Genomic DNA, 11,872 nt, shown 5'->3' on the forward strand with positions numbered 1-11,872 from the left:
ATGTTAAAAAAAAAAGAAATGAATATGCTCAAACTACAATAAAAGATTTAAAATTTAAAAAAAAAGCAGGCATTCTACCTGAGTTATTTATTTATTAATTAATATTTGTTTGTTTTTTTATTTAGGCTGCTCTGGGTCTTAGTTGTGGCACATGGGATCTTTTTTAGTTGCAGCATGCATGTGAGATCTAGTTCCCGGATGACCAGGGATCGAACCCGGGCCCCCTGCTTTGGGAGCGCAGAGTCTTATGCACTGGACCACCATGAAAGTCCCCTACCGGGGTTTGTTGGTCAGACAAGTTCATGTTATCTTTGTTAAATAATTTGTCAGCAAGAAAAATAACTGGGTATGATAAAATTTTTCATGAGTGATCTAAATATGACTGTTGAAAACAAATGCATTGAATGGATGTGGATGAGATACAAGCTTCTAGGTAAACCTTTTAAATAGGTTCCTTAGACCTTTTCGGTAACCTGAAACCTTACAGTTCTGCTAAGTTAAATTAAATGATGGGTAGTCATTAAACATCTAGATTATTCCCAAATAAGATAAAATACTGAAACATAACTAAAAATAGTTTCATTCACTTTTGGCTTCCTTTACAAAGGAAATAGATATTTTGGTCTATTGGTAAACATGCCACACTGGAAAATTCACTACAAGGATAATATGCTTTTAGGAATTATGAATTGTATTGATAAATTTGCTAGTAACAGACCATTCATAATTGTTTAAAACTACTAGAAATAATAAAGGAAAACAACTCTGTATACAAGGAAAGTAGGATGTGTGTTTTTGGTAAGAAAAGGTATGGGGAATGGAAATGCACTTTGTTGAGGGAAAGAAAGTACTTTTGTTCTAAAGTGAATCTGATTGTTTCAGAATAGGAAAAAGGAAAGACAGGAGAGAAGCTGGATGGTAATACTAAGTTGTAGGATTGTGGAAAAGGAATCTTAAAAAAAGGAAATCTATGTGTGGTCAAGATGCTAAAATTGAATTGCTATTACAAGGGTTTTAAAAATACGCTTAAAATCAGTAGTGTACTTATGTAAAACTAAAACCTAAGTTTCGTATGCTAACAGGACAAGGTTTTCTTGAATTGTTGCCTGCTTCTGATAAGAGATTGTGAAAGGTTTTTCCTTACCTTTTAGTAATCTGCTTAGAAAACCAAAATTGTGTTTTACCCAGATTATTTCCTGTGTTTCAGGTTGTCTTAATCAGGTATTTGATTCCTTAAGAAAACTGAATCTTCTCAATTTTAAAAGAGCTACATTTTGCTAACAACTATGTAACTTTTTGTATTTATCTTTGAAATTTTTTATCATTACTTTGGTCAAATAGATAATTAAGCATCATTTCTTAATGGTCCATTGTCCTGTGTGAGCAAATGTCCAAAATCTTTTGATATTTTTGACAAACTTTCCAAAAGTTGGGTTGTAAGTGCAGTCTTTCTGACCTTGAAGTAACTCTGGGCTCTTCCAGCAGGCCTTTGCAAAAGCCCAAAGGATTTGTCTCTCACCCGGTAAAATGTTAAACTACTCAGGCTTATTTGATGTTAAATTACATGGGACGCTTGTTAATGAAGAAGGAATACTAAACCTTTTAACTTTACATTTGTATGGGTATGTATCAATATAACTATTCCAAAATTGTATGAAATTCCCCAAATTCTGAGATGTCCTGATATAATGTCATCAGTCATAATTTAAAAGTAGATGACAGAAATAAGATCTTCGTTGAGCCTGGGGATTTCTCTTGTTGTGTAGTAAAGAAAGGAAAGTTGCCCAAGGAGAGGTGTGGTCTTTGCCCTCCGTTCCTGGGAGGGGATGTCCTGCCAGCTAGTAGTGTTTTGCTGGGGACCTGGGGCCACACCACATAGTCTAAGATGAGATTTAGGGTGGGGGTGTGGAAAGCCCCGAGCGAGCCCGGATCCTCCTGGCTCCAGCCCCACACACGGAAGACGTAATCTTTATCTCTGCATCCTTTTGCAGTAATAAACCATGACAATAACAGTTTTCATCTAGTTTTGTGAGTCCTTCTGTGTATCCTATTTAGGACCTCTCCACTAAGAAGTTATTTTTTAAAGAAACCTCATCTCCTTTCCTTTTTTTTTTTTTTTTTTGCGGTACGCGGGCCTCTCACTGTTGTGGCCTCTCCCGTTGCGGAGCACAGGCTCCAGACGCGCAGGCTCAGCGGCCATGGCTCACGGGCCCAGCCGCTCCGCGGCATGTGGGATCTTCCTGGACCGGGTCACGAACCCGTGTCCCCTGCATCGGCAGGCGGACTCTCAACCACTGCGCCACCAGGGAAGACCCTCCATTTATTTTTAATTAATTAATTAATTTTTGGCTGCATTGGGTCTTCGTTGCTGCGTGCAGGCTTTCTCTAGTTGCAGTGAGCGGGGGCTGTTCTTCCTTGTGGTGCGTGGGCTTCTCATTGCGGTGCTTCTCTTGTTGCGGAGCACGGACTCTAGGCGCGCGGGCTTCAGTAGTTGTGGCTCGCGGGCTCTCGAGCGCAGGCTCAGTAGTTGTGGCGCACGGGCTTAGTTGCTCCGTGCCATGTGGGATCTTCCCAGACCAGGGCACGAACCCGTGTCCCCTGCAATGGCAGGCGGATTCTTAACCACTGAGCCACCAGGGAAGTCCCTCCTTTCGACTTTTGTGATTTCATTTCTTACAGGAAAACCTGAAGCCCCTGGAGGGACGAGCAGTCCAGGGAGCAGAGGCGCCGGACTTCCCTCCGCCACCCCGTCCTCTCCCCCTCCCCCACCCTATTCCTCTCCCCTCCCCCACCCTATTCCTCTCCCCTCCCCCACCCTATTCCTCTCCCCCTCCCCCACCCTATTCCTCTCCGGCCCTACTAGCCCCGCCCTCCGGAGGCCAGCGCAGGCGCACTGGGGCCGCGCGCGGAGACCTGGGAGCCGCCGGGGGCGGGGCGGCCGAGGGCGCGGGCCCAACGGCCAACGCGGCCGCGCGGGAACTCGGGCTCCAGGCCCCGCCCGTGGTTTGAACCAGAGGCTCCGCCCCCGCGCCCGGCCAATCAGCGGGCGGGGCGGCCGGCGCCACGGCGACCCATTGTGGGCGCTGCGCGGCCCCGCCCCCGGCGGCCCCTCCTTGGCGGCCCCGCCCCTCCCGGCGGCCCCTCCCTCGGCGGTGGCGCGGGCGGCGCGGACGCGGGCTGCCAGGTGAGCTTCTCGGCTGGGCCCGGGCCTTTGTGCGGCGGCGGGGTCCCCGGGAGGGCTCGGGCGTGTGCGGGGGCCCAGGGAGCCTGTGGGGTCCTTGGGGGGGCGGCCTGGGGCGGGGGGGCCCGGAGGGCTGAGGACAGCCTTCGGAGTTGGGGGGGGCTGGGGGTAGTCCGGGGGAGGGGGCGGCCTGGGGGTCCGGGGGCGCGTCGGAGGAGGGGGCGCAGTCGCAATGACCGGCGCCCCCTTCCCACTCGACGAGTGACCGGCCTCCTGGGATTCTCTCTCTGCAGCCGCAGACTAAACTTTGGCTGTTCCGCACCATTTCAAGTCAAAAGTAATATGTAGCCTTGCGTTTAACCTAATTGGGGGCTCTTCTTAAGAGGAGAAACAGTTACGATGGGTCGGTTGGGCTCCTCCTCAGGGAAGTCCCTACATTGTCTTCTCACCTTTGACTTGGAAGGGGTCAGTGCAGGCCCTCCTCCTCCTGCTTCCCACGAAGACCCTCCTGGGAGACCTGTAGGGACCCTGGGGAGCTACTTGTCTGGCCTACTTGGATTTACAGCCCTGACCACAGTGCCACCAAGCTGCCGCTCCTCTGTCACTCATCCATCCCTCATCCTACGCCTCCTTCCACCCACCGGTCGATCCTTCCATCCATCATCCACCCATCTACCCACCCATCCATCAATCCATCGTCCATTCGTCCATCCTTTTATCCACCCACATGTGTCCATGTTTCTAGGTTTTCTCCCTAATCTGCATTCCTTGTAGAGCAAGGAGTGGGTGGTGAGTGTTAGCGATGGAACACTTGAATTTCATCCTAGGTCCTTGTAGCAGAACTGGGATTTGCAGTGCTGTACTGCCTTCCAGAAATGGCCTGGCCAGGGGCACCTTTCTCTGGAACCCCCGAGGGCAGGGCTGCCTCCCTGTAGTCAGCTGCGTGCCTGTGAGTGTTCAGTTTGGGTTCTTTTCCTTTGTGTCTCAATTTTAATTGCTTTGAAAAGGAATGTTAAGGATATTTTGCAATAGCTTCCCTGCTCCCTACTGTAGGAGACCCAGCTTCTCTCTAAGCTGGTCAAGGGGGTATCAGGGAGCAAGGGATGCCAGCCTTGGGTGGTCTAAAGCTGGTGCTCTGTCTGCTTCCCCTGCAGGCTGGTCTAAGCTGCCCAGTCCAGTGGAGACAGACATCAGGGAGGGGAGCAGGATGTGGGGGGAGGAGGGCTCCCAGACCCTGGCTGCTAAGGGAGCTGTCTTCAGCGGGCTCCTTGTTCCGCCCCATCCTGCTGCAGTCAGAGGACTAGGAAAAGTACCAGGCACTCACTTCCACAAGTCAGAGGCAAGCTCAGCTCTACGTTTTCAAAAGCTTATTGTCCCCAAAGCAGGATTACCAGGAAAAGCATCCACCAGGTAACTGTTTGCTGGGAGAAGCTGTGGTCCAAGTAGAGGGTTTTCCTCTGCTGGAAATGGCCGTGTTTCCTCTTGTGGGGCCCTGTGTTGCTTACACAGAACAGCCAGACTGAGTTTACTGTTCTGTTAAAATGAGGCAAAGAAGATACTGTCCGCTTACAGAATTAAGTTAAATATTCTGTGAACTTCCTACATACAATTGCTCTTTATCTTCAAGTTTCACCATGTTTTATAATTAAAGTTGAAATTCAGAATAAAAAAATCAGTTACGACCTTTTTTTTTTTTTTCTTTTTTTGGAGAGAGAGAATGGCAGGTTTTATCTTGGAAGGAGGGCTGGAAGTTTCCCTCAACTTGCTAGTAGAACATATTCCCAGGCAGAGAAGGTTTGTGTATTTTATTCCAAGTAACAGAAGTACTTGAGGGAATTCCCTGGCGGTCCAGTGGTTAGGACTCTGCGCTTTCACTGCCGTGGGCCCGGGTTCAGTCCCTAGTTGGGGAACTGAGATCCCACAAGCTGCACGGCACAGCCGAAAACAAAAGTACTTGAAATCAGCTTTTTCGTGCTAGCTTTTGAAAGCTGCAGACAGGCAATAGTGGAGGGGTGACCGCCATACAGCTTAGAGGTAGCCTTCTCAAAATGTAGCTTTGCTTGCTCCATCTTCAGTTTTCTTTGATGAGTATTTCAAAGCCAGATAGTGAGACAGAAACTGAGAGTGTTCATGTTGATTTGCCTTAAAAACCTGAAACTCACGAGAGTGCTTGGCTGTGGCTGAAGGTCACGGTGACTAGTCTGTCCCCAGTGCCCCCACAGCCCTGCTGCTCTGGATCTGGGGATCTGCATTTTCCACTGGCTCTGGGGATGGTGGCCACGTGGCGTGAGAGCTGCTCAGGAATGGGGACCTGGCTGTGACTGGGGTCTCTGCTGGGAGTGCTCGGGGTGGGCAGGCGCAGTGTGTCCCGTCCCGTCCGTCCCCGTCCCCCCCCCCCGCCCCCGCTTCACCGCCACGTGGAACTCGTGGCCTGTCTGTCCCGCCTGCGCCTGGTCTGGAGGAGGCCTGAGGGTGGTGCTGTGCCACGACGGGGGTCAACCCTGGTGGGCCGGCTGTCCAGGGATGTTGGAGGGTTTTGTGTGAACCATGCTAACGGAGGACTCAGCGGGCCTCGGGTGTTTAACCAGCTACGTGGCGAGACCTTCCAGCCGACTGTGGGGGTGACGGAGGTGGGTAATGCCTAACATTTGTTTGCTCAGCACTCAGCGGTGAGTCAGGCTGTGCGGTTAGGACAGCCTCAGAGGCGTAGGGCCTTGTGTCGCCCCGTGTTAGAAGGATTCAGTGCCATCAGGCCACAGTCACTGCTGGGCAGGGAGCTGTGCTTCACCAGGCCAGCCTAGGGGTTCTGGGTCCCCGCCTCTGCCCTGAGCATCTCTCAGGGTCCCTTCCGAGCCATGCTGTGTTCTGACTTTGTCCCAGACACAGTTGTCTGAGGAGGGGGGACCCTCGCAGGCCACCTTGTGACCCCACCCACCCACCCAGCCTCTGGGCGATGGGGCACTGCCCATGGGCTGCTCCCTTCCGTAGATGTAAGTCGGCCAGCATCTTTTGTGGAGTGTGGCACAAATTAACAGTCGCTTAGGCTTTGGAACATTTGCGGGGAATAATTTGGGCTGACTTTGAGCCTGTATGTGTTCCGGCCTGCCTGTGGGGGCGCGGCGGGGGGCAGTATCTAAAGTGTTTTAGATTTAATGTGGTAACCACCCCTGTCACGTTGGTTATTGATGCATTTTTGTTTATTATGAAGGTATAATTTGATGCAATGAAATGAATAGATGTTAGTTGTGCAGTGCAGTGAATTCTGACAAATGCATCTTCTCGTGTGACCCAGGCGCCCATCTGGAGGGGGCTGTGTTCCCACCATCCCAGGGAGTTCCCGCCAGTCGTGACTCTCAGCGGCAACAGCTTGGGTTAGCTTTGCCCGCTCAGTGAGTTCACGTACGTAGCGTGCGGTCCCTGTGTTCCTGTCCTGGTTGCTCATATTCACGTGGTGTTTTGAGATCCATCGTGGCGTGCCCTTGCGTCTCATGGTGGGTTTCGTTTGCCAAGTGGTGTCCCGTTGTCAGATACACCACTCCTCACCCATTCAGCTAGCTGATTTTCAGTCTTAAGTAACGTGACGTCGGGTGGTGAAGCCGGCTGGTGGGGGGTCCGAGCAGGCAGAAGTGCTGTGTGGGGTGGGAGGGGAGGGATGTGGTCCGGGAGGGTCTAGCTGGGGCTGGGACTGTTGGTGAAGCACAGTGAGAGCCCACCAGCAGCTGTGACAGATCAGTGCGGGAGAAACGGCGGAGGGGGAATTGGTCCCTGTCTTCCTGAACGCAGCTTGGTAAAATCGCGCTGCCCCTCGCCCGGCAGACGCACTGAGGAGTCAGTGCTGGAGCTGGGAGGGCCGCCTCCACCCGCCTGGAAGGCTGGGAGGGCAGAGCCCCTGGATAAGCCGTCAGTATGATCGGGCGCTGTATGTTGGGACAGACTCGCGGCTGTCAGAAGTGCTGGTAAAGTTCTGAGTAACACGGAAGGTGTGGTGAGCAAGGAAAGCAGGACTTGCCGAGACTCACACACGCAGAGGAGAACGTGGTCGGGAAGCGCCGGGAGCCGGTGTGATGGCTGGTTCCCGAGTGTCTCTCTCGTGCTTTCTGCTTCTTTCCCGATCATCTGCAGTGACTGTGGAGGTGAATGAAGGCTGCCTGAGGGAAGAGCAGAGGCTGTTTATTCCAAGCTGCTGCGGCTGGGAAGCCGCCACCACCACTGCCACCACCGGGCTGAGCGGGGACTCGGGCAGCAGGGGAGTGGGAGCGCTTGCCGGTGGAGAGGGGGCTCGGCGTCCTGCTGGGGGCTGCGGGGCTGGGGAAGCTGGACGGCTGACGAGACCCGGGCGCCACTGCGATGGCTGGGGCACGTCCGGTTTTCTCCGGTCGGTCCTCAGTCAGAAGCGAGAACAAAGACCATGGACGCCGTGGGTTATTGATCAAGCCAGGCCATTGTGGGGGGTGTCACAGGGCGGTTGTAGGGCTTCCTGGGCTGTCGCTAGAGATGGAGGTCTGACTTCCTGCAAGTCTGGCGTGGAGGGAGCAGGCTGCTTCCTGGGCTGGTTCCTGTGATGGTGGCTGGGTGTCCTGGGCGGATCGGGTGTCCTCGCTGTGTCCGTTCAGTCTCTCAGAGCAAATAGCCATGAGCGTGCCCTCTGCCCTTCTTTCCTGGCAGTGCTGCCCCAGGTGTTGGCTACGCCAAGCTGCGGCCGGCCCTGAACTCAGCCCCTGGGGCTCCCACTGGGTTGACCACTCGTGAATTCGTGGGCTGGGTGTTCTGAGGACCCCTCGAGGAAAGGGAGGTGGGGTCCCAGGGTTTCCCTTGTAGCTTCCTGGCTGTGGGTCAGCCATGGTCTCCCGCCCGACCCCGCCAGCCCGAGTGGCCGCTGACCTGAGCTGCATGGGGCCCATGGAGGGTGGCTCGACTTCCTCTGTTGGTCAACTCAGGCTTACCTGTGTTATTCGAGGGAGTTTGGTTGGGGCCTTAAATAATCTTTTTGTTTTTGGCCACGCTGCAGGGCTTATGGGATCTTAGTTCCCTGACCAGGGATGGAACCTGGGCCCTCGGCGGTGAGAGTGCGGAGTCCTAACCACTGGACCGCCAGGGAAGTCCCTGGGCCCTAAATTAAATCGGTCGCTGTGTAGAGTCAGGATTTTAGGTTTGGTCGAAAAGACGCTAAAAGCCAGAGGTGATTAACTTGCCACAGAGGAACCCTTGAAACTTAATTTTTTCCCCCCAACACAGGGTGTCTCTTTATAGACATAATTCATATTAACTATAAATTATTTATAGTTAATTATAAATTAATTTATATTATAAATAAATTATGTCTTTATTGACATTATTTATAGTAATTCTCAATATGCTTAGAAAATTTAAGCCAGTGACTTTTACACAAGTAACTGGGGAAAAAAGACCGTAAAAGTTGAATTTGCAGCCAAGACAAAAAACTTGAATCCTTTATTACTAGAAGTCACTGAAATATTTTTCCTGTATTTTGGTGGTAAGCTGATGCTTTTGTAAACGCTGCATGCACAGTGAGGCCAAACAAACTGAAACACCAGAGTTTGGAGCAGAGAAAGGTTTATTGCAGGGCCCAGGGCCGGAGACAGAGAGGAGGTGGCTCGTGCCCTCGAGCTCCCTGAAGGCTTTTGGCAAAGCATTTTTAAAGGCAAAGCATATTTAAAGGCCGGTTGAGGGAGTGGTGGTTGCAGGGTGTGCGATCAGGTCTGCGCAATTTTCTGATTGGCTGATGCTGAGGGAACAGGGTGGTGTCACGGGTTCACGTCATCAGTCTTTAGGCTCCAGGAGGCCTGGGGCTATGCGTCCATGGTTATCAAGTAGTTAACATCTTCCATTTGGTGGGGGAGGTTTTCACATCTGCAAAACAACTTTAGGAAATGTGCATCAATTACCATCGGCTGGGTGCTTCTGAGAGGAGCTAAAGCAGAGGATATGGGGGAAGGCCCGTACCGGGAAGGCCCCCACGGTGTCCTGCCCGGGTACACTGTCATTCACTTAAAGACAGTTAATAAGTGGGTGTGTGCAAGGTGTTACGATTGGCTGTGGCCTGCAGGTCCGACATCTCCCCTGAAACTTCTGGGGCACAGCTTTTTAGAGGGGCTGTGCGGCATGCGTGGGGGCCCCCTGCTGGTGAAAGCACTGAGGAGCCTGCGCCTGCTGTGCAGGAATGGCTGTTGGTGGCCGGGACCCCTCAGTCAGCCACCGCGAGGCCCCCGTCCTGCCCGCGGCCCCCGTGCTGTGCCCAAACTCCTCCCCCCAGGGCGCCAGCACTCGGAAATTTGGTGTTCCCGTTCAGCTGAGTTCTTTAAAATGCATTTATCCTATTTTTGGTCCATTTATCTTTTTTTTTTTTTTAAATTGATTTTATTTATTTTTGGCTGCGTTGGGTCTTCGTTGCTGTGCGGGGCTTTCTCTAGTTGCGGTGAGCGGGGGCTACTCTTTGTTGCGGTGCGCGGGCTTCTCATTGCGGTGGCTTCTCTTGTTGCAGAGCACGGGCTCTAGGGCCCGCGGGCTTCAGTAGTTGTGGCTCGCGGGCTCTACAGCGCAGGCTCAGTAGTTGTGGCACACGAGCTTAGCTGCTCCGCAACATGTGGGATCTTCCCGGACCAGGGCTCAAACCCCTGTCTCCTGCGCTGGCAGGCAGATTCTTAACCACTGCGCCACCAGGGAAGCCCCGTTTATCTTTTCTGATGGAGACGGTTGCGCTGTGGTTTAGAGGTGGCGTCTAGAACAACCTTCACAGGGTCTCTGTGGCTGGGCTTGAGCTAGAGGGGCGCAGGGGCTGCAGCCACCTGGAGTTGCTCGTCTGCCCCGGCCCGTGCCCCTGTCTGCGTGGATCACCCCTGACGTTGAGACTGAACCTGGGGCAGAGCCTGCAGGGACCCTGAAGTGGGCTCAACGGCATCTTTCTTGGTTTCCGCAGGGCACGATGTTTGCGCGAGGGCTGAAGAGGAAGTGCGCGGAGGACGAGGAGGCCGCGCCTGCGTACAGTCTGCAGCGCCAGTCGCTCCTGGACATGTCACTGGTCAAGCTCCAGCTGTGCCACATGCTGGTGGAGCCCAACCTGTGCCGTTCGGTCCTCATCGCCAACACGGTCCGGCAGATTCAAGAGGAGATGACCCAGGACGGGAGCTGGTGCGTGCCGGTGCCCCAGACCGCGGGGCGGGCGTCGCGCGACCGCCTGGTGTCCACGGAGATCCTGTGCCGCTCAGCGCGCGAGGGGGCGCGCCCGGCCCCTGACCCTGGAGACCCGGCCTCTGAGCTCCAAGTGGTCCCAGCAGCACAGGCTCCCGGGGTCCCTCCTGGTGGCGTTTGGGACGGGGACGGTCCTCGAGAAAACAGAGGAAGCTTTCACAAGTCGCTCGATCAGATATTTGAAACACTGGAGAGTCAAAGCCCCGGTGCGGTGGAGGAGCTGTTTTCCGACGTGGACGGCTCCTACTACGACCTGGACGCAGTGCTGACCGGCATGGTGGGCGGTGCCAAGTCGGGCCAGGACGGGCTGGAGGCCTTCGCCTCCACGGCCACCCCGCCCCCCAGCGCCGGCTGCAAGTCGGACCTGGGCGAGCTGGACCACGTGGTGGAGATTCTGGTGGAGACCTGAGCTGCGGCCGCGGCACACAGCAGATGTGTTTGTGAGGCTCACGAAAACAGCCGGCGCGCTGGGGGTGTGGGTGCCCGCTGCCCTGCAGCCGGGGCTGGCCTCTGGTTTGTCTGCGATTAGGAGACCGGCCCAGAACAGCATCCAGTCCGCCCGCTCTCCGCCTCTCTCCCTCCCTCCCAGGGCTGGGCTGCTTTCCCGCAGGCCGGTCATCGCGGCCGCCCTGGGCCCTCGTCTGTGTCCTGCTACGGCCCCGCTGGAGGATGCCAGCCCCCTTCCGCATCCAGCCTCATTCTACTTTAGATAGGGGAATTTTCTCAAATTAAGTTTTATACATTTTGGGCAATATTTTGTCTTAAGATATATTTTTGAACTTTTTATACTTTTATCACTTTAGATTTTTTTAGCTATTTTCTTAAAAATATATTTTTTCTATAAACATCCCCTGCTGCTACATTAGAAACTTTTATAACCTAAACAGTTGCGGTTGGTGTATATCATTTTTTTTAAGGTTTAACACACACTGTTCTTTTTCCAACAAGCGTCACTGCCCTGAGTCTGCAGTGTCCACACATTGTGATTTCCGCTTTCGACTCGGGTGTGAGCCTTGCCCGTACGCGCTGCTGCGGTCAGAGCGAGGTCAGAGTTGAAGGCCTTGCACGGCGGTGCCTTCACCAGATCTGCTGTGCGAGACACGTCTCCGTTAGAGGGTTTTATTTATGCCTATTTATGTATAAGTGTCTTCAGAGCCGGTGGTCAAGTACGGTCTACGTGGAGATCATGCGTGCCCTGAGGTGTCTTGGGCGGTGCCTCCAGAGGGTCTGAGACTCGGGACCCCTCCTGCGCGGGTTCCCAGCACAGCTGACCTTCCTCCCAAAGCTGCTGCCGTCCGCGTGCCCCTGCCTGGCTGGGCTGCCGGACCCGCGTCAGCTGGGCCCGTGTGCCAGCATGTTTGGGGAAGGCGCGTGTCCATGCACCACTGGATTGGAGAATGGTGGCATAAATTTAAGTCTAGGTTAAAGAAGTCTGTACACATGTCATCTGTGGGCCCTCGATCTTGAGGGTCGTTGATGGTG

At 53.5% G+C, this 11,872-nt stretch overlaps 1 protein-coding gene across 1 annotated transcript; it reads left to right on the forward strand.

The window, feature by feature from the left end:
- Positions 1–10,124: 10,124 nt before the first annotated feature.
- CDCA4 (cell division cycle associated 4) lies at positions 10,125–10,799 on the forward strand. Its single transcript, XM_065872762.1, has one exon. The coding sequence runs from the start codon at positions 10,125–10,127 to the stop codon at positions 10,797–10,799; it is 675 nt and encodes a 224-aa protein (XP_065728834.1).
- The last annotated feature ends 1,073 nt before the right edge of the window (positions 10,800–11,872 follow it).

The sequence above is a fragment of the Phocoena phocoena genome, chromosome 2 (genome assembly GCF_963924675.1).
Source record: "Phocoena phocoena chromosome 2, mPhoPho1.1, whole genome shotgun sequence".
Lineage (NCBI taxonomy): Eukaryota > Metazoa > Chordata > Mammalia > Artiodactyla > Phocoenidae > Phocoena > Phocoena phocoena.